This window comes from Chiloscyllium plagiosum, chromosome 7 (genome assembly GCF_004010195.1).
Source record: "Chiloscyllium plagiosum isolate BGI_BamShark_2017 chromosome 7, ASM401019v2, whole genome shotgun sequence".
Classification (NCBI taxonomy): domain Eukaryota; kingdom Metazoa; phylum Chordata; class Chondrichthyes; order Orectolobiformes; family Hemiscylliidae; genus Chiloscyllium; species Chiloscyllium plagiosum.
Window position 1 is genome coordinate 8745867 of NC_057716.1, and position 23558 is coordinate 8769424.

The 23558-nt window shown below is 40.8% G+C and overlaps 1 protein-coding gene across 3 annotated transcripts in view; it reads left to right on the plus strand.

The window, feature by feature from the left end:
* kcnh3 (potassium voltage-gated channel, subfamily H (eag-related), member 3) overlaps positions 1 to 23558 on the plus strand; it is a 664660-nt gene that overhangs the window by 360686 nt on the left and 280416 nt on the right. For all 3 annotated transcript variants that reach the window (XM_043692967.1, XM_043692968.1, XM_043692965.1), the window contains exon 3: positions 1569 to 1703. In XM_043692967.1, coding sequence (XP_043548902.1) covers positions 1569 to 1703 — 135 coding nt within the window. The remainder of the gene's footprint in view (positions 1 to 1568; positions 1704 to 23558) is intronic.

The following is a 23558-nucleotide window of genomic DNA, read 5'->3' on the forward strand; positions in this document are numbered from 1 at the left end:
TGCAACAGTTAAGAGGCATTTGGATGGGTATATGAATAGGAAGGGTTTGGAGGGATATAGGCCGGGTGCTGGCAGGTGAGACTAGATTGGGTGGGATATCTGGTCGGCATGGACGGGTTGGACTGAAGGGTCTGTTTCCATGCTGTACATCTCTATGACTCTATGGAAGAAACGTACTATTATCCTGCAATGTTTTAATGGCACAGCATTCCAGGGCCTCTGACATTACAGCCCATAATGTGGTGCACTGAGGAATTCAGGTGATGCAGGTATTTCCGTCCCCCCATCTCCATTGGTTCTCCAATACTCCCTTCTCTTTTGTGCAACTTTGCCCTACAAGAGGGGTGAAGAGTTTTGGTGAGCGTGTTGCAATGTATTCGGCTGTCATATGTACCATGGCTAAATATCTGAAAGCAAGTGTAAGTGCAAGATGTGGTTTAAGGCTGGGAGCTTTGGCTGAGGGTGGGGTGGAGGAGCTGAATGTTAGGCATAAATCCTATTGCAGAAACATGGAGCTGCGAAACATTGAGTAGCACAACAGGCTTGTGGAAAATGGGGTCAGTTGAAAATGAATTCATTAACTTTACTCACTCGCAGCAGGTCATTGAATCTTTGCCAGTCATGGAGCTTGATGCTTGCTGGAAGATTCTGAAAATCGACCGTTGTTTCCTTTTACAGGCTCCTTTGTCGTAATGTGAATGCGCTCCCCTCCCTCAGCCCTCGTGGTATGATCTCCAGTGCAATATTAGCAAACCTGGAAGCCCTCCTTCTGGTTTACGCTGCACCGGCAGTCTCATTCATCCTAAAGAAGACTTTCTAACACAGCTTCACTAACTTTGGTAGTGTTAAGACATCCTCCCCCATTTCGGAGAAGCAGGCTGTCATTTGCAAATGCAGGCTCTCCACCCCCAGCATGGAGCCCCTTGTTGAGAGAGCTGTTCTCAGAATGGAAGTTGTCAGTCAGAATCTTCCCCTCACGCATTCATGTTGGCTGCTCAATTCCCCCCACCCGTCCTGGCTTTTAATAAATGTTGCTACTAGATCAACCATTGGAGAGAAATGGTAAGATGGTTAGCTACCATAGCTAGCTGTAGCCTGTAATCCAGCCAGAAACGTAAAAGAAATTCACCCTGTCTCAGTGACCAGTGGTTAGTGGAGCGGAACACAAATCTGAGTTATAATTCTTCCTTTGCTATTTGGACTGATCTGCATTTGGACAAATTTGCATGGGTCAGCCACCAGGGGAAAGAGGTGGATTAATAAAACATATTCCCATTCAAAGGAGAGGGCAGCATGTATGAGTATGATCTTTTCAACAAACAGATCTTGGATACACGTTAAAGAGTAACTGCTGACCAGCTTTTTTCTGCGTGTGTCCCTGATTTCACTGCCCTCAGCAAATGACAGAAATCTTAACATATCAATGTCCTTTATTCACTATAGAGAGAAGAGGAATTGAAAACTATTGGTGTAGATTTTCTGATTGATATTGGTTAAATGTGTCGCAGCATTGCAATCATTTGGACCAATGTTAAATTTCCCTAATGATATCTTGTCTTCATTTTCAGGTGCATCATTTTGGTGTCTGCTCGATATTGTCCCAATTAAGAATGAAAAGGGCGAAGTGGTGCTGTTCCTAGCTTCGCATAAAGACATCACTGATAGCAAGATCAAGCTGTCACCAGACAATACAAAGGATTTAGGTAATGAACGTTTGTGAGAAAGGTGTATTGACTTATTTGCAAAGTATTGAATGAGTAATGCAGCAAACATTTCATTGTCCGATAAAAGAACATTTGTAAAGCACTGTCGAGAGTGTGGTGCTGGAAAAGCACAGCAGGTCAGGCTGTGTTTTAGGCATAAGCCTTTCATCAGGAATGAGGAACATCACCTCATTCCTGATGAAGGGCTTATGCCCAAAACGTTGATTCTCCGGCTCCGGATGCTGCCTGACCTGGTGTGCTTTTCCAGCACCACATTCTCGACTCTGATCTCCAGCATCTGCAGGCCTCACTTTCTCCTATTTGGAAAGCTTTACTGGGATTAGACAAAGACAGCATTGGTTTATGAAACAAATGTACTGGAATTCTTTTGAGAATATAGCTAGTATAATAGATAATGGAGAACCATTGGATGTTCATAAAGATCACATGTACATCAACATATGCCTTTTGAATTATCAGATCTTCTTCTCTGATTCTAACTCTCCAACAAAAAGGGTAAGCAGTGTACCTTGTCATTATCACTCCCGTATTTTCCTGTGACTTGAGAAATGTGTTTTCATCATCTGTTCAGCATCTTGCCATCATATCAGATTTTTTCCCCTAAACGTCTCCATAGCTATGCTCCATCTCTTTCAAAATCACCTGAACCAAAATGTCTCACAGGCAATCAAATGTGATGTTTAATGTTCGGAAGTTTCTCTATGTGTCAGCTTTGATAAATGCTTTCCTGCCAGTAGGTAACACATTTAGGTTGGCAGAGAAAGTGGAGGTAGCAGTAGTTGTCTCTAAGACTGGAGTGTCATCACATACAGTGAGAGGCAGTTATAGATTATATGTACCCATTTGTACAGGCTATACATCCACCATTTGTAAATACATTTTGGCATAATCCAGTCATTGCCAGAGCAATATACAGCTTGTAATTTGATTGATTCGTTTGTGTAAGGTTTCATCATTTATGGTATGATTTCTTTCAAACAATTGCTGAATGGATTTTTTTTACTAGTAGTGTCTATAACTACAACTTCTAAGACCTCTAACAGAACCATAAACCTGTCATATTAAAAAAAAGGAATATTTGCATAAATTCATTGTTATTCCAAGACCCATACCAATCTATATTCCCCACAACTGTATCCATTATTGTATGTTTGTCCTTGTTGTTTATGACTGACATTATGTTGAACCCAGTCACTATATCTATGCTTATGTAACAGATATGATTTGGAGATGCCGGTGTTGGACTGGGGTGTACAAAGTTAAAAATCACACAACGCCAGGTTATAGTCCAACAGGTTTAATTGGAAGCACTAGCTTTCGGAACATCGCCCCTCATCAGGTGATAGTCTAGATGCACTATCACCTGATGAAGGAGCAGTGCTCCGAAAACTAGTGCTTCCAATTAAACCTGTTAGACTATAACCTGGTGTTGTGTGATTTTTAACTTTATGTAACAGATAAATATTTTGATCCGTTCCACCATTTTTTCAGATCCATAGCCACCACTCCATAAATTCCTGGGTTAATGGCATCTTTTGACGCATCTAGCACTTTGCAGTATGATTTGTTCAACAGGGGATTCATATTCCTTATCCACCACTCTGGCACCTCTCGGTAGTAGCTTTAATATTAATGGTGATGGGTGGGCAAATTGTCCACGTAATGTTTAGATATTTCTTTTCTTGTTAGCCAGATTCCTGTCTTAAGTTCTGGAAATATTATTTCTCTCTTATCAGCAAGAAATATTGGTTGCCTTTCTGGAAACCAAACGATGTTCTGATCCCGTGAATTGTAAATTTAAAATTGTACAAAACACAAATGCTTTGCTATTGCTCAAGTCCAGTCTTGCCTTTGCTTTTTCCATCAAGGTCTACTTAGCAATAATTGTATGTCACATAGGATGACATCAGTGCTGATAAAATGATGCATCCCTGCTGTTTAAAAGGAGTCCTTCCATGTGAGAGGTGTGACTGTATTATCGTCCCTGAAATGAATTAGGTAGTGCTTTCAAATTATTTAACTTGATCTGCCTTGGCAAGGGATTTGAAGCAACAGTTTAGCCAATTGGCATTCCCAACATACACACAGTCTTGAATGAATCACCAACCAACATACTCCAGCCTCATTATTCTTTGTTTTGCTGTAGGATTTCTGATTTGTGACATGAAGTTAGCTGGAACAATTGTTTCCCAAAGAATGTCTTTACGGCAGTGGTCATTTGTTCCTAAAAAGCGTCTGCACCATAAAATTGAAATCCTATCAAATGTGAAAGTCTATCCATGTGTGATATTTTGTGCACAATCTAATAATTGTGAATAAAATCAATATTACAGTTTGAAAATGCATAGTTTTGATATTACTGTTCCTGGTAAAGACAAAACCAAGACCTATCTTGTTTCTTCAGGATTAACAAAGTAACCCAAGTCCACATTTCCACCTGATTCAGGGTAGGATCTGAAGAAGGGTCACTGGATCCGAAATGTTAACTCTGTTTTCTCTCCACAGATGCTGCCAGAACTGCTGAGTTTTTCCTGCAATTTCCTGTTTTGTTCCTGGAACATTTCTGTTGCCTCACTGAATAGATGCATAAGATTATAAGAAAAAGGAGCAAGAGTCAGTTATTTGACCCAACTGCTTGAACAGACTCTATTTTTCAATAATATTATAGTTGATCTAATTACGTTCACTTTCTTGCCTGCCCTTCATAACCATTTAATGTCGTGTAGGTCAAAAATCTATTTAATTCAGCTTTTAACCTTTTCCGTAATCCTCTACTGCTATGTGGGGAACAAAATCCCAAAGATTAACAACTTTCCGAGAGAAAAGACTCCTTCTCATCTCTGTCTTAAATGGGAAATTCCCCTCCCCCATTATTTTGAAACTATAGCCCTTGTTCTAGATTCCTCATGAGTGGGCGTATCTTCTCAGCACCATTCTGTCAAGCCCTTAGAATGCCTTTTTAAATAAAATCAATTCTCATTCTCCACAAAGGATAGCATCAAGCTTTTTCAGAATTTCCTCAAAAGAAAACTCCTTTGTCCAAGAAATCAGCTTCTTGAACCTTCTCTGAAATACTTCCAATGCAAATATATCCTTCCCTAACTAAGGAGATCAAACCTGTACATAGTACTCGATGTGCAGTGCCACTAATGTCCTACACAGTTGTTGCAAGACTTCCTAATTGTTATACCCCATCTCTGTAGCAGTTCCTCATTTACTATTTCCACTATTAATTTGTGTGCCTATGTTCAAAGATAAGCCCAGCAACTTCAGACCAGTCAGTTTAACCTCGGTGGTGGAGAAACTACTAAAAATGATCATTTAGCACAAACTTAATACCGTATGTACCCAAGTAATATTCAATACCATGTAAAAGTTGACCCTTGACTTGAGGCTCAAATGTCCTTTATCTTACGTATACCTCACGCTAGATTTGGGAATGTGATTAATCAGGTATTGTGTAGTAAGTTTTTTTTTCACAATTGCTGTTTCCCCCTCTTTAAATTGATGGATATAGATAGCTGGGACAGAAATTTCTTGCTGAATTTAGGACCATGGCTAGCTACCACAAGGCTGTAACATTATCAGCAATTCACAAGAACTGATATGGATTTTCAACCCCTCAAAAATATGCATATTTGTATGTCAGTCAATTCCTGATAATTTGACTATACATTTGTCTCAAAAACCAAACCTTTCTGTCAGCATATCTGTTCAGGTAAAGTCATGATCATTCCAGAGGACCATAGAGTTGGTGGTGGTTTGACCGGACCATCACCACACCTCAGGAAAGGGCCAGTACTGAGAAGTTGGGGTTTTTGTGGTAATCTCAGCTGGTACAGGCTTTGAACTAGCTAACCTCCAAGAGTATATTTGGATCATTTATGTGAATGTAGGTTAATTATTGAATGCCCGCATGATTTGTGACAAGCAATTTGTGTTGAACTAACTTGCTCGAGTTACTCAATCAGTTAACAGGGAAGGCTGATCACAACAATACTGTTGTTGTCCTTTACATAGACTTCCAAAGGCATTTTGATAAAGCACCACATGACAGACATGAGAGCAAAGTTGTAGCTGATGGAATAAAAGGTACTGTAGTGACATGCATACAAAATTGGCTGAGTGGTAGGAAACACTGAACAATGATTAATTGATATCTTTCATGCTGGAGAAAGGTTTGTTGTAGAATACTCTAAAGGTTTGTGTTAGGAACCTTCCTCTGCCTGTGATATGTCAATGATGTGTATATTGGTGTACAGAGCACAATTTGGAAATTGCAGATGAAACAAAACTTGGAAGCACTGAGAGCTATGCGGACAATAGCATAGAAGTTCAAAAGGACTTGGATGGATTGGTAGAATAACAGGCAAGTGGCAAATCAAATTTACCACAGAGAAATGTGAGGTGTTTTTATTTTTGCTAGGAAGTACATGGACAAACGATATAAAATAAAGGATACAATTCCAGAAAGGATGCAGTCATAAAGGGACCTGTGTGTATGAATGTATATGTTATTGAAGTTGACAGGGCAAGTTGAAAGCACAAGTAATAAGGGATACAGCTTCCTAGGCTTTATCAACATGAACAGAGAGCGCAAAAACAAAGAAATTATAGTAAATGTGTATTAAACAGTGGTGTTATTTTGATACATTTTGTTTTGCGTTTGGATGTTTGTGAAAGTCCTTGAGTACAACTGGCTCATTGGATAGCCTGCTGACATAATTGCAGCCCCACATTGTGAATGTCCAGTGAAGAACATTGCAATCAGTCACAGGACCATTTTGGAGAGGTCAGAGGTAAAGTTCTCATGAGAAAGTTCATTGTTCTCTCCGAGGAACTCACTTTGTGTTCAGCAGTGAGTGTCCGTGTTTTGTCGCTGACTGTAAACTTTCCAGAGGCAATCTGAGCTCAAATAGACCAATCATCAGTAGTCCGGCAGTGATTGTAGGTTTTGAGTACATAATGTAAAGAAGTCAAAAGAGTAAATTGATCGTTGTATAGATATGGCCAAGATTAAATGGACCAGAATCTTAACTCACCTCAAAAAGAGTTAACAGCAATTTGGTCACTCAGTTACAGCACAGTATGCAGCAGCCGAAAGAGGTGGATTTTGCAAGTAGATACTTATGGCTTTAAGACACCACACTTTCCCTTAGCAGCAAGACCAAATAACCAATTGCTGCATCTAACAATCTGGTTACGTTCAGGAATTTAGGAGGGTTGGATACCAGACCGAAAGGCCTACCAGTCACCATGCACCTAGATTCTAGTATAAAGGTTGATGATCATATCCCCAGAGGGGCCTCCTTAGTCAGTTGTTTATGCTGCAACAGAGTGCTGAGTCGGGAGCCAAAGAGTAATCACATCACTATGAATGAGAGTCCTTGTTCACCAGTTGCTGAAGGTAAGACGGGCAGATGCAGCAGACAAATAGTATGTTGGCCTTCAGAGAGAGAAGATTTGAGTACAGGAGCAGGGATGTCTTTGTACAGGACTTTGGTGAGAATAGACCTGGAAAATTGTATGTGGTTTTGCCCTCATTTGAAGAAGGATATTTTTGCATAAAGTAAGTGCAGCAAATGTTTACCAGACAGATTTCTGGAATGGTGGGTCTGACATATGAGCAGAGGTTGAAGCAGTTAGGATTATATTCGCTAGGGTTTAGAAGAATGAAGAGGATATTTCATAGAAACCTATAAAATTCTAACAGGGTTTGACAGGGCAGGTGCAGGAAGGATATTCCTGATGACGGGGAATCCAGAAGTGGGGAAGGGTGATTGGTTACAGTGCAAGGATACAGGTAAACTATTCAGGACTGAGACAAAGGGAAATTTCTTCACCTGGAAAGTGTTGAGCCTGTGGAATTTGTTGTCACAGAAAGCAGTCGAGGCGAAAACATTGTATGATTTCAAGAAGCAGTGGGATATAGCACTTGGGACTAAAGGGTTCAAACAATGTGGAGGGAAAAAGAGGAAACAGTCAATAGGTTTGGATAATCGACCATGTTCCAAATGAATCGTGGAGCAGGCTAAAAGGCCAAATGGTCTACTCATGCTCTTATTTTCTATGTTTCTGCACTCATTTTCAGGCTTTCCTCTTTCTATTCTGGTCCTATAAATTGATCACTGCTGTCCCAGGTGAGACCTCAGCAGCATAGGTAGGTGATTTGACATGGTTCCTCACTTCTGTGACTATATCACTCATTGGACAAATTCACGAAGACACTAGAGAACAAAATGATCATTTTATATGATAAATGAGGATTTCTTTGTGAAAAGCTTCACGTGGAAAACACAGTCAGAAAAGCAGCAATATTTCCTTGTTAAACTATTGCATTGAGTGTGTGTAGACTACAGAACACTAATCCCATTTGCACTTTATTATATCACTAGTGTTGACATCACTGCATGTCTTATTATGGTTTAGCCATTAGGAAATGAAAAAGTTCATTTACTTGATGCCTTTAAAGGTCCCAGGATATCTCAATTTCTTTACAACATATTAGTTACCTTTGACATATAAGGAGACACATAAATGAATTTATGCACAGTAAGGTTCCACAAACAGCAATTAGACAATCTGTTTTAGGAACGTTTGTTGAGAAATAAAGATAAGCCAGCACACCAAAAGAGGGTGCTTTCTCTATTTGAAAACATACCTGTTATCAACTCCAGTGGTAGATTACCAGAGACAGTGGAACAAGGCCCTCAAGGAACTCTGGCTCAGAATTGATGATCTGGAATCTGAGCTTCAAACACTGCGGCACATCCAGGATGGGGAAGAGTTACCTGGACGCTTTGTTTCAGGAGGCAGTCACACCCAGTCGATGAAGTAATTCAAATTCAGTCAGTGATCAGCAACAACAGGGTGTGACTGTAAGTGAGGTAGGTAGGGGGATTCTGAGCTCAGGAGTGGAGGAGCCTCAGACCTTGACCTTGTCCAACAGGTATGAGATTTTTGCTCCCTGTATGGATGAGGAAAAGGGCTGTGGACAGGATGAGCCAGCTGACCACGGCACCATGGTGCAGAAGGCCATTCAAGAGGGGGGAGCAAAAAGACAAGTAATTGTTATAGGGGATTCTATAATTAGGGGGACAGATAGTATCCTTTGTGAGCTGATTGGGAGTCCCGTATGGTTTGTTGACTGCCTGGTGCCAGGGTGCAGGACATCTCCGAACGGTTTGAAAGGATATTGGAGTGGGAGGGAGGAGATCCAGTTGTTATTGTCCACGTCAGCACTGACAACATAGGCAAGGCTAGGAAGGAGGACTTGTGTGGGAAGTATCAAGCACTAGAAAGGAAATTGAAGAACAGGGCCTCGAGAGTCATAATCTCTGGATTACTGCCCGAGCCACGTGCTAATTGCCATAAGGATAAGAAAATTAGGGAAGTAAACATTTGGCTAAGAGATTGGTGTGGGAAAGAGGGATTCCATTTCATGGGGCATCAGTTTTGGAACTGGAGGGATTTGTACCAATGGGACAGTCTCCACCTGAACCGATCTGGAACCAATGTTCGAGTGAAAAGGACAATTAAGGTGGTCAGTAGGACTTCAAACTTGTGAGTCGGTGGGGGGGAAGGGAAAGGGAAAGCGACAGGGAGTATGGAGTCAAGTAGAAAGATAAGCAGCAGGTTAACATGTGTGCAGGGTTTAAGTTCAAGGCAGACTGGGAATGAAGCTGAAAGGAAGGATAACTTAGGAAATATCACTAGAGATGTTGGAAGTCATGAGGATAAGAAAAATAGCATTAAGGCGCTTTACCTGAATGCTCGTAATATTCGTAACAAAGTAGATGAATTAACGGCACAAATCATCATGAATAGTTATGATGTGGTAGACATCATAGAGACATGGTTGCAGGAAGTTCAGGACTGGCAGTTAAACATCCAAGGATTTGCAACTTATCAAAAAGATAAGGAGGTGGGTTGAGGGGGCAGGGTTACCTTATTAGTTAAAAATTAAATTAAATCTATGGCAATGAATAACATAGGGTCAGAGATTGTGGAGTCTGTGTGAGTGGAGTTGAGGAACCACAAAGGCAAAAAAACCACAACGGGAGTGGTCAGGACCAGGGGCACAAGATATATCGGGAAATAGATAGGGCATGTCAGAAAGGCAAGGTCATGGTGATCATGAGAGACTTCAATATGCAGGTGGACTGGGTGAATAATATTGCTAGTGGATTCAAAGTAAGGGAATTCATGGAATGCTTACAGGATGGCTTTTTGGAACAGCTTGTAATGGGGCCCACAAGGGAGCAGGCTATTCTGGACTTAGTGCTATGTAACGAGCCAGACTTTATAAACGATCTTAAAGTAAGGGAACACTTAGGAGGCAGCGATCATGATATGGTAGAGTTCAGTCTGCAGTTTGAAAGAGAGAAGGCAAAATCGGATGTAATGGTGTTACAGTTAAATAAAGGTAATTACAGGGACATGAGAGAGGAACTGACGAAAATCGACTAGAAGCAGAGCCTAGTGGGGAAGACAGGAGAGCAACAATGACAGGAGTTTCCAGGTGTAATTGAGGACACAGTACAGAGGTTCATCCCAAAGAAAAGAAAGATTATCCGGGGGAGGGATTAGACAGCCATGGCTAACATACGAAGTCAGAAAATGTGTCAAAGAAAAAGAGAGAGCCTATAAAGTGGAAATCAGAAGTTTGGGAAGACTACAAAAACAAACAGAGAACAACAAAGAGAGAAGCAAAGAAGGAGAGGATCAAATATGAAGGTAGGCTAGCCAGTAATATTAGAAATGATAGTAAAGGTTTCTTTCAATACAGAAGAAACAAACAAGAGGGAAAAGTAGACATTGGGCCACTCCAAATTGATGCTGGAAGGCTAGTGATAGGACATAAGGAAATAGCTGAAGAACTTAATAAGTATTTTGTGTCAGTCTTCACAGTGAAAGACATGAGTAATATCCCAACAATTAAGTAGAGTCGGGGGCAGAGTTGAGTATGGTAGCCATTACAAAAGAGAAAGTGCGAGAAAAGTTAAAAGGTCTAAAAATTGAAAAATCTCCTGGCCCCTTTGAGCTACGTCCTAGAATTCTGAGGGAGGTGGCTGAGGAAATAACAGAGGCATTGGTTGTGATCTGTCAAAGTCACTGGAGTCAGGGAAGGTCCCAGATGATTGGAAAATTGCTGTTGTAACCCCCTTGTTCAAGAAAGGATCAAGACAAAAGGTGGAAAATTGCAGGAAAATTAGCCTAACCTCGGTTGTTGGTAAATTCTAGAATCCGTTGTTAAGGATGAGATTTCTAAATTCTTGGATATGTAGGGTCGGATTAGAAAAAGTTATCATGGATTTAGTAAGGGAAGCTGATGCCTGACAAACCTGTTAGAATTCTTTGAAGACATAACAAGTAGGTTAGACCAGGGAAACCCATTGGATGTTATCTATCTCGACTTCCAAAAGGCTTTTGATAAGGTACCCCACGGGACGCTGCTGTGTAAGGTGAGGGCCCATGGTGTTCGATGTGAGCTACTGGCATGGATTGAGGATTGGCTGTTTGACAGAAGGCAGAGAGTTAGGATAAAAGGTTCTTTTTCAGAATGGCAGCTGGTGATAAATGGTGTCCAGCAGGGTTCAGTGTTGGGGCTGCAGCTATTCACTTTATTTATTAATGATCTGGATGAAGTGACTCGGGACATTCTGGTGAAAATCGCCACAGGGTCAATTTAGAATGGAAATGGGGAGACATTTCTTCAGCCAGAGAGTGGTGGGCCTGTGGAATTCATTGCCATGGTGTGCAGTGGAGGCTGGGATGTTAAATGTCTTCAAGGCAGAGATTGACAAATTCTTGATCTCGCAAGGAATTAAAGGTTATGGGGAGAGTGCGGGTAAGTGGAGTTGAAATGCCCATCAGCCATGATTAAATGGCAGAGTGCACTTGATGGGCTGAATGGCCTTACTTCCACTCCTATGTCTTTTGGTTTCTTGTGGATTCCACCCACCCCCCCCCCCCCCCCCCCCCGGAAGCCGGAAGCCCCCAACTTTCACCACTTTTGTACTCAATTGGATTAGGAAGGCTAACCTGGACTTTTCCTGCAGTAATGTAATCGGGAGAATGTGGAAGGTATATACCTTCCTACCTGAGTAAATCCCATCACCCCCGCCCCCCCCCCCATCTATTCCCTGGTCGGAGTGAGAGAGGGTGTGCCCATTAAACTCCACTTACACATCCACAAAACACAGAGGGCTCAAACGTGGAGATAAAGATTACTTCAGGACCTTTTCAGCTAGGCTTGTTTTAGTCTTTGCACTGACAAAGCTGTTTTCAGGTGGCAGGTGGGTTGTGTGAAGGAAATGGATGAAAGGTCGTCCCACATTTCTGTCAAGAAAACACCAAACCTGTTTTTTGTAACCAAAAGTCCATTGTCATGGCAATGGGGAGGGTCAAGGGATAACTGTCCACAACTCGTTGTGTTTGATTAAAAATTGGTCTATAACTAACATTTATACTCCAGTTCTGTATGAAAGGCCCCTTTGTCAACCTTCTAAAGCCTAATGAACTGCCTAATACATAAATGGAAGCTTTTATAATTGCACCTGACTTAGACCTTTACTGTAATCATACAGCTGTTCTTTAACTTTAGTGAATATAACTTCTTTCTCAGACTTTGCATGTTTAAAGAATAGACTTTTATAAAATATGTCTAACAAATCTCCTGGATAATGTTGAGATAATTTAAACTCTAGATATCCTGAAACAACTGACAAATCTATGTGAAAATTTACCACGGATAATACCACAATATGTTTTCTTTGTCTGGGGCATACATATGTGAGTTATTTTCTCAACCTTCACCCTAACTTCAGCCAAAAGGGGCTGACTTGAAATAAAAATGGAAAATGCCAGATAAAATCTCAACAGCATCTGTGGAGAAAGAAAAGCAAAGTTAATGCTTTAGACTGGTGGTCTATTATCAGTCTAAAGCATTACTCAAGGAATTCAAATTACCCAAGGAATTCAAACTTGCTATAAATGCTATTTGTAGAGTTAGTGGAATTGGTTAACTGACAAAATTGTTTGTTTATTTCTTAATCCATTGTACATTCCCATCCCACACAGTTCAGCACTGGAAGCAAAAATTCAAATAAAGCTCTGAATAACCTGTAACATGTCTGTGATTGTGACATTCATACTTGTGCTAAGTGGAAAATAAAATGTTTCTGGCTCATTAAGTTCTGTATATGGCTTAACGAGCCTTGCTGCAAGTGAAATATAGACTAATAAAACATGTCAATAATTTGTTAGCTAACTGCAGTAAAATAACTGCATCAAACAATAGCAATTAAGTGAGGCACTGATGTGCAACTTCACAATAGCAGGCAGTAACTGTGATGAGCCAGTGTTTTACTCACATTTCACTTAAGAGAAATTACTCAATTCAGTTCCTGGGACAGTTTGCTTACAATAATCCCTGACCAACAAACAACAACTCTGAGCCCCCACTTACATAATTGGGTTGAAGATCATTTTCTCCATGACCTTACAGACAATGGATGGAACTTGTACCCCTTGTCCTGTTTCAAGCTTGATAGAACAGGTAAGCATTTAGATTGGTTGGGAACCCTCACTTACCTGTTACAAATTCAGACCCTTATGTAGGTAATTGAGGTTCACTCAAGGGTCTTAATCCAGCGATGCTGGTATGGACTCAGCAACTGCCAGGGAGCTTGCTGTCTGGGGAAACTGACAAGCAAATCCTAGCACATATGCTTTGATATTTTGTCTCATATTTAATGTTTTGGACTTTGTTACAAAATACACCATTTGGGTCACATTTGTGATTGAATTCATGGTGCGAGTAAAATTGAAATTCCTCATTGTTAATGCTTAAAATTGGAAAGGTGGTTGGTTGCTACTAAGGACAGGAAGGGACCCGCTGAGCCTGCTCTATCATTTAACACAATCATGGTTGATCATCTATTTCAATGCCTTTTGCCCACACTATCACCAATTGCCTTTACTTAATTGCTATTTAGAAATTTCTTGATCTTTTCAGCAAGGCTTTCAACAAGGTTCCGCACAGTTAGCAAGGTTAGACCACAATCAATCCAGGGAGAGCTAGCCATTTGGATACAAAATTAGCTTGAAGGTAGTAGGCAGAGGGTGGTGGTGGAGGGTTGTTTTTTTGGAATGTGACCAGTGGTGTATTGCAAGTATCAGTGCTGGGTCCACCGCTTTTTGTCATTTATATAAATGTTTTGGATCTGAATATAGGAAATATGGTTAGTAAGTTTGCAGATGACACCAAAATTTGTGGTGTAGTGAACAGCGAAGAAGATTACCTCGGAGCACAATGTGACCTTGATCAGATGGGCCAGTGGGCCGAGGAGAGGCAAATGGAGTTTAATTTAGATAAATGTGAGGTGTTGCATTTTGGAAAAGCAAAGCAGGACTGGACTTACACACTTAACAGCAAGGTCCTGGGGAATGTTACTGAACAAACAAACCTTGGAATGGAGGTTCATATTTCCTTGAAGTTGGAGTCATAGGTGGACAGGGTATTGAAGAAAGCATTTGGTTTGCTTTCCTTTATTGGTCAGAGCATTGAGTATAGGAGTTGAGAGGTCATGTCGCTACTGTGTAGGACCTTGGTTAGGCCACTTTTGGAATACTGCATTCAGTTCTGGCCTCTCTGCTATAGGAAAGATATTGTTAAACTTGAAATGGTACAGAAAGCTTTACATAGATGTTGCTGAAATTGGAAGGTTTGAACTATAGAGAGAGGCTGAATAGGCTGGGGCTGTTTTCCCTGGAGCATCAGATGCTGAGGGGTGACATTATAGAGGTTTATAAAATCATGAGGGGCATGGATAGGGTAAATAGCTAAGGTCTTTTTATGAGGGTAGGGAGTCCAAAACTAGAGGGCATAGGTTTAAGATGAGAAGGGAAAGATCTAAACGGGACCTAAGGAGCAACCTTTTCATACAGAGGGTGCTACGTGTATGAAATGAGCTGCCAGAGGAAGTGGTGGAGGCCGGTAAAATTACAACATTTAAAAAGCATCTAGATGGGTATTTGAATATGAACAGTTTGTAGAGGTGTTGGTCAAATGGGACTAGATTAATTTTGAATATCTGGTTAGTATGGGCAGGTTGGACCGAGGGGTCTATTTCCATACTGTACATCTCTATGATTCTACATCAAAAATACTCAATGAGTGAACTTCCCCAACTCTTTGGGGGAGAGCATTACAAAGATTCACTACCCTCTGAGTAGAAAGATTTCTCCTCATCTTAATCCTAAATGGCATGCTCCAGATCTTCAAATAGGGTGTCCCTGGTTTTAGACTCCCTAACCAAGGAAAACATCTTACCTTCATCTACACTTTGTATTCCTGTAAATATTTTGCAGGTTTTATTGAGATCAATTCTCATTCTCAGAACTCGAGAAAGTATATGACAAATTTCCTTGATTTTTCTTTGTAGGACAGTCCTGTCATCTCAGGAACAAGTCTAAAGATGTTTAGTTAAAATTATGACAATAATATCCATCCTAAGATAGGGAAACAAAACTGCACATAGTACTCAAGTACAGTGCAACCAAGGTTTATATGATTGAAGTAAAATTTTGCTACTTCTGTTCTCAAATACTTTGTGATACAGACTACCTTAGCAACAACCTCCATAATTGCTTGCTGCAGCCTTCAATGACTCACTGATGAGAACATCTACATCCACATCTACACTTTCTGACACCTTATCATTTACGAGAAAACTTTTCAGTTCTCCACATTTTCTCCATTTGCATGTTCAAGCCAACCCCTATCTCTTGAAGCCACTTTGTATCTTCCTCGCAGCACACATTCTCACCTAGTTTTGCATCATTTAGAAATTTGGAAATATTACATTTGGTGTCTTCATGTAAATCCTACCGGGAGCAGTTGAGGCTCAAGCATTGATCTTTGCAGTACCCAGTAGTCACAGCCCATCATCATAAGAATGATCTGTTTACTCTCACATGTCGTTCTGCTATAAAGCACATTTTGTCAGCGTGAATCGGCTATAACACGATTGATGAATTGTGGACACTGTTTGAATAATGCAAACTTTCTTCTATAGTGATTTTCTATTAGTGATCTTCTACAGTGTGATCTTCTATAACGGTTTTCATAGCACAATCTTCTATAGCACGAGATTGCAGAGGAACACATCTGTCGCGTGTATGAGTACTCTCAATTTTCTGCCCATTTGCCAATCCTTAATCCATGCCAGAACATTAATTCCTATCCCATGTGCTTTAAGTTTGCCAGCCAATCTCCCATGAGGGACTTTATCAATAGTCTTCTGAAATTCCAAGAATGCCACATATTCCACCTTCACTTTAACAATTCTGTGAGTAGCGTGCTCAAGAACTCCAACATGTTTGTCAAACGCAATTTACCACTTGCCAATCCTTGCTGATTATGCCCAACCAGATCATTATTATATGTGTCATATCTTTTATAACAGATACACACATTTTCCCCACTACTGATGTACTACTAACTGGTCCATAGTTCCCTGGTGTCTTTTTTGCCTTGCTCCCCTCTTAAATAGTGGGGTAACATTTGCCATCTTCCAGTCTGCAGGAGACATACCAGAATCTATAGAACTTCGGAAGATGATCACCAATGCATCCATTAACTTCCAAAAGCCTGGGATTTAGAATGTCAGGTCCCAGGAATGATGAACCTTCAATCACAGTAATTTCTCCAAAACAACTTTCATAAGAGCGTAATAACATAAGGATTAGGAGCAGAAGTAGATCTTTCAGGCACTCAAACGTACCACGTCATTTTATAAGACCATAGCTGATCTGTCATAGACCTCAATTCCTTTTTCACGCCAGCTCTACATAGCTCTCAACTCCTCAAGGTTTCAAAAATCTATCTCTTCAAAAAATGTTAGCATGCAGGTACAACACAAAATTCAGTGATCTTGTCTCTACAATTCTCTGGAACTCTAGACATTCATTACTCTCTGCGAGAGGCAAGTCCTTTGCATGTCAGATGTAAAAACATGTCTCCTTCTGTAATTATCTCCCCAAGTTCAAGATTCCCCAACTGGAAATATCTTACCAAACATCTACCTTGCCAAGCCCCCTCGGAGTTTTATATATTTCAGTAAGATCATGCCTCATTCTTCTAATCTCTAATGAATAAAGACATAACCTGTTCTGCCACTTTTGAAATATCAACCCCTTCATCCCAGGAATCAGACTTGTTTATCACTTTTGAACAGTCTCCAATGCCCGCTGACTCTTTCTTAAATACAGGGACAAATGTTTTAGACAGTAGTCCAGGTCATTCATTGTCCCACCAACACCCTTTATACTTGTAAGATGACTTCTGTTTTTTAAAACACTAGCCCCTCTACCCCAGCAATAAAGGCCAAAATTCTATTTGCCTTCTTAATTTTGTGTTGTACCTGCATGCTAACATTTTTTGCTTCATGCACAAGAACACTCATCCCTCCACACTGCACTATTTTGGAGTCTCTGTCTCTCCATTTAACTGATGGTCTTTTGTCTTTTTTTTACCAAAGTGCATGACCTCACACTTTCCTACATTATACTCCATCTGCCAAGTTTCTGCCCATCCATTCATTCACTAAGCCTATCTACGTCCTCTTGCAGTCCATTATATCCTCAATACAACATGCCCTCTTACCTCTACTTTGTATCATCATAAAATTTTGATATACTACACTCTGCCTCATCTGTGAGAGTGTCTCTGAACCAGGGAGTATGTGCACACATGACAGAGAGAGGGAAGGTATGTGTGTGTGGGAACACCTGCATGTCAAAAACACTAAGTACCTGAACAACCTGCAGAAAGGTGTCCAGTGAGATATCCCTATTTGATGTTAATATCAACACCCTTTGGCCCCTCTCTAAATGACACCAAACCTGAGAAACCAACTGTCTCCAGATGCCTTGCCATTACTCTGAATTTTCAAGACAGTGCTGGGCTTTGATTGGCCAACAGCTGTCACTGCCAGGCAGGACCTTGGTCCAGGGGTCTTGGATGGTGGCTTTCTCATTGCTTTACCTTCCTTGCAAGAAGCAGCAGGAGTCCATCACCATCTCTGTCTAGCTGATGGTTCGCCCAGACACCTCAAGTAGATTCTTCTATTAGGGGATACAGGGAGAGTGCGGGTAAGTGGCATTGAAATGCCCATCAGCCATCTTTGAATGGCAGAGTGGACTTGATGAGTTGAATGGCCTGACTTCCACTCCTATGTCTCATGGTCTTATCGTAGCGTTTCCAGTAGAGTCCATCCAAAGGAGTAGGGACTCCAGCTGAGAGTTTCAGAAGTTGACAAGCCTGCTGTGCATTTCCAACTGCTTTTGCATTTTTTTTCCAATGAATAAATGTCCTTTTCAAATTTCAATCAACTCTGGTGCCACAATGTCAACAGTAATGAATGTGATAGTGTGCAATCAATTTCAAATCTGCTGTTCGGAGCATGGGGTCTTCCAAATCCTGCTCTTCACCTACTAGTCACAGATGTTGAGAGATTTCTTCTTCAGTCGCTCCATTAGAAGTTGTATTAGATTGAATTGTGAATCAACATCTCAAAATAAGTCTCTAATTATTGTGCTAGTGTACATGCTGCTGTTGCCCCGATGAGGCTTCCCAGTTTAGTTGTGTGAGCTATTTATAGTAAAACAAGCACTGCATTAGACACGAGCTATTGCAGAAAGGAGCAGCTGATATTTGATAAATTGGTCAATTATTCGAAATGTTCAGGCCCCTATACTTAATGAGAATTTTAATATTTATTTACTCAAATCTGCTTTGCGGGGAAAATGGAATAATTTTTTCAGTGCAACTAAAATGTGCAATGACTACTAATGATCAAACCATCCTCTCAGAGACTTCAGTGTAACATTCCAATTGCAATGCATAATCTAAAGCAACTGAGTAAGTCCAATGCAATGTTGGATTAGCATGTAATTCATACTGCAGTCCATCCAGGATTCAAAGCTCTTCTATCTTACTATTTGGTAATTGAAAGGAAAGACTTTTCAGGCTAGCCCAGCAAATACTTTAATCTTGATCAGTCTAAATGTACTTTCTGCAATCGTAATTTTTAAAAACTCTAAACTGAAAAGGACTTGATCAGATTTTAGTGAAGTTTTTTTGGTTGTGACCAATTCCTTAAGACCCAGTATTTCAAAGCCATGGTTTGGTTCCGAAATGGCACCCATGCACATATTTCCATCATGAGCTATGCCACAACCATACTGGTAGGGGTGTTGGAGCTTGTCACAACCCATGTTATTTTCCTGTTCTTTTCCTCTTCGTTTGATAATAACAGGCAATTGGAAATGTAAAAGACAGACTTGCCAATCTGGTGAATGTACCTAAGTGTTTATTTGCTGGCTGTAATGGATAAGTCTGACAGGTTTTCTTGACTTTTTAACAATCTAAGAGGTCAAGTTCTGAAACTTACCTGGGTAAAAAATTTATACACTTAATATAAATCCCAAAATGCAACACGTGTAATTGAAATCCATGTCCACTATTACTGATTAAAAGGAAGCAGATAGATGAAGCAAATAGTCTCAAAAAATAAACAACAAGTTCACAGTTTATGGCTGGTATTCTGGTCTGACTTTAGTTTTTGCAAGGGTTTAGATCTCCCATAAGATCATGTTTCAAAATGTAGCTGCAATGTTCTTCATTTCATCCGAAGACCTTGCTATCAAAATGCAAAGACTTGTCCTGTAGAATTCTCTGCTGTCAGCTTACAGAGATGTAAACACAGTTCACAGTTCAGTGAATGCTGTTTGAGACTCAGTCAGCATGAGAGTCCATTCTGCCACTGAAGCCTCTGTCAGTGCACAAAGCTTGACTGGTCACGTGGTTTTTCTCTACCTGCCATCAGAGGCTCAAAAACGTATTATACAGTCCAAAAGGTAGCTTAATTAGTAGGTGACTGCAGAGCTTCTTGACCATTGTTTCATGTACAGTACTTTTCATCTCCATTTCTGATTAAACAAGCTGTTTGCCAATCTCCATGTTTAACATCTCTGGGGATCTTCACAGACAATGCACTCCATGCATTAGAGTGTGGCTTCCATGGTGCTGCAGATTGGTAGCCTTTTTTTTAACGCAGTCCTTTTATTTCAGTGAAATGTCTTTCTGAGCTAAAATTTCCTCTCTTTCAAGATTAACGCAGTTGATGAATTCCTAAAATTAATCATTGATCCAACACAGCTTAATGGAGAAAGTGAGGGCTGCAGATGCTGGACATCAGAGCTGAAAATGTGTTGCTGGAAAAGCGCAGCAGGTCAGGCAGCATCCAAGGAAGAAGGAGAATCGACGTTTCGGGCATGAGCCCTTCTTCAGGGCTGAAGAAGGGCTCATGCCCGAAACGTCGATTCTCCTGCTCCTTGGATGCTGCCTGACCTGCTGCGCTTTTCCAGCAACACATTTTCAGCCCCCAACACAGCTAAATGACAAGCTGTTGACCAAGAGAAATGCAGACCACTGGAAGTGTCAACACTGGTATGCAGTGTATTTTTTTGTGTCGGTAACTAACATTGGCAGCTGATTTATTGGTGACATAGCTTGGGGTCAAATTAAATTGAGCAGAGCTTTTGAACTCATGCTTGTGCCATCACTCGTACTGCTTATTTCCACCTCACTAACATTGCTCAACCTCCCTCGGCCCCAATTTCCCTGCTGCTGACATCCTCATTCATGCCTTTGTTACCTCGAGGTTAGTTGCTGATTGATTCCTATGTGTTTTTGCTGTGACTAGGAATGTGTTTCATGATTCCCTGAGTTGCTTAAAATCGATGCTGTCATAAGGGAGATTGCAGGAATGAGGTGGAACATTCTGTGGAACCTTGTCATGAATTTAAGAGTTCAACTAGAAACCACTTGCTTCCAAAAAGTGGGTGAGGTAGTTTAATCTAGACCTCCCCGGGAAGAATGAGCAGAGGCAACACAAAGTAGGTACCTGGATGGGGAGGAGGAGGAGGGGCAAATACACTCTCAGCAGAAGCCTCAGGTGTTCAAGGAGGAATTGTCTGACCTGAATTGTGATAAGCATCAGCTTTGTTCCCCTGTATTGGTGCTTTGTAAACGAAAGGATTATTAATGCAAAACGCAAGAATCTCCAGTGCTTGAAATACTTGTTTCTGCCGAGCAACAAGGGGCAGAGCATACTGTGCAATTTTTAAGAGGTCACTCAAATGAGTTCAAACATCAAGAGAATGTCAAATCAATATTGGAATAAGTAAAACCTCAGCAACACCATCTCATGAGAAGACATTAAACTACCAGGATATGATTTTGTCATTGAGGCAAGCCAGAATTGTTGCCACTTTTAAGGAAATTCAAAGGCTAGATCTTCCAAAGTGAAAATTTGATATCCCACATGCAGGAAATGAGGATTTTAATGAGATTTAACTCATTAGAAATAATTGATTGAATTGAATTTATTGTCACATGTACCGAGGCACAGTGAAAAGCTTTATCTTGTGAGCAACACAGGCAGAGCACATAATTAAGTAGCATAGATAGTAAGTAATAGGTAAACAGCAGCAAAAACAAAGCTATTAGTAATTTTTCAAAGCATGCTATTAAGTTTAAAGAGTGTAGAATGATTGTAGGAAATAGGAAACTTAGATCTGCACGCAGGAACTTGCAAGGACCCAACCGTATCCGATGCCATCTTGCTGTGAATTTGGTACCAATAATGGCCTCTATCTGCATTTACCAGTCTTTAATCAGTCTTTACTTGCAAATACCATATGAGAAACAATTCATACCAGCAGTCCTCACTTGCTCAGAATTAATTTTGGGCCTGAAATATTGAGCAAACACACTGATTGTAGCTTACTTTGGTATCCTTGACCAAAGGGCTGCAGCTGCCCTCTATCAGCCACCCTTACTTAATCAGCTTCAATTACAGTAGAGATGCCCAGTGCCAGAACCAGGTGAATGACTCGGTAGTGGGAGTACCTGGTGAAGAGTACAGGGACACCTGGCCAAAAGCTGGGGAGAAGGGTCAAAGCTACCGTTCAACACTTCTTTCCTCACCATAAACCCCAAGCCCATACATCTGAACACTGGATGATGAATGAAGCCAGTTCATTTCCCCACTGCTGTAAAAACTAGAGGGGTGCAGTCTCTCTCTGTGAATTCAGAAATGGACCTCAGCAATTGATATAACCTCAAATTGTGAGCTAATTGAACTCCTGAAGGTCAACAGCTAATCTTGTGTAAATTGTCCCTCAATATTGTCACTGGTGACTGTCTGATGTCTGACTGGGTTGTTGTGGAATCCAAGGAATCTGTCTGGACTGAGCAGCACTTTGATATGAACTGTAGTGTTTTCAACCACAGTTTGTCATTCATTAATCCATATTTTCCTCTTGTTAAATTTGGATGTTAGAGTACAAGTTGTACATATAATAGATTGATTACTTTCCTAAGATTGTGTAATAAGGTTTATTTTGTTTGTTCAAAACTGTGGAATCTTGAAGTTCTATTCTGTTAGTAAGCAGGTGGGGGTTTCAAAATTTGCTTACTATGAACAAAGTTGCCATATAAGTACTTGTTGTAAAGTGAAAGGTGTGTGAATGTACCCTGACTAATCTTGATCAGTTTGCAATAACCCTTTTTAACTCAGGCACATTTTGATACACAAAGAGGACAAGAGTTCATCTAACACAGCTTTATCAAATATAAAAAATATTTATCAGACCCTGGCAACTCTACCAATCCCTTCACAGGACTCTTCAGTAAACAGCCTTAACTCACCAAGTAAATAGTCTCAAATCTTCACTAGTGCTTTACTTTTGGCATCCACTTCTGAGGATTCACTGCACCCTATCCATAGTCTTACAATTGTTTTTGAATGTTCGTCTGAAAAGACCGGGAATACCCATTCAATAAGGTTGGGATAGGCTTTCCTCTATCTTGAGGGTTAGTTAATGTCACGGGATCTGTGGTCATCAATTTGGGCTTCCCATCAAATTTAGGGCTGGCTCTGGTCTTTGGGTCATCTCACCGAGGTAGTCTCTGTGGGTCTGATAAGCCTGATGATGCTCACCACGAGATACAAGGAGCTGAAGATGCTGTGCAGCTCAACTGCTCATCAAAGTTGCTCCCTGAAGACACTGTTGAAGAAGGTGCAAATGCAGAGTGCGTTCGGTTTCCAGGTTGCCCCTTTTTATCCCCCTCATCATGTCCTCCTCAAACATTCTGTGGCCTGTATCCAATATTAGCCTCAAGCAGGGGACAGAAGATCCAATAAGGTGACTACCTTCCATATTTGAAGGTCAGAGAACAGGATTTTGAACCTTTACCTGTCAAGTGCTGCCCTTGCCACTCTATGCCTCTGGACTTATACTGAGCTGTGTGCCAGGTCTGTGGAGTGTTCTTCTTACTTAGCAGAGTCACAGGAGATGGTAGCAACAGTTCATTCTGAAACAATGGGACTATTAGCACCTGGTCAGGCAGTTCCAGATCTGTCTGGTTTCAATGAAAAATTCATTGTCCCAAGCCTGGCTGCATAAATACTATTTGTTCCAGCTCTGCAGTTTCGAAATTGCAGAGTCCAGCTAGTTTTAAACTTGGCTTCCTCATTTCAAGTTTTTATCCATGCTTGTGAAAATATATCAGCACTTCTGTAAAAATCCTAGAGGTCATGGGTCACCTGACCACATGTAGTGGCTACAAAAGCAGAATCAGAGGCTGGGAAATCTGCAGTAAGTAACTCACCTCCTGACCCTTTAAAGCCTGCCAACTGTATACAAATCAGGAATGTGATGGAACACTTCCCTTTTGCCTAGATGGTGCAGCTCCAACAA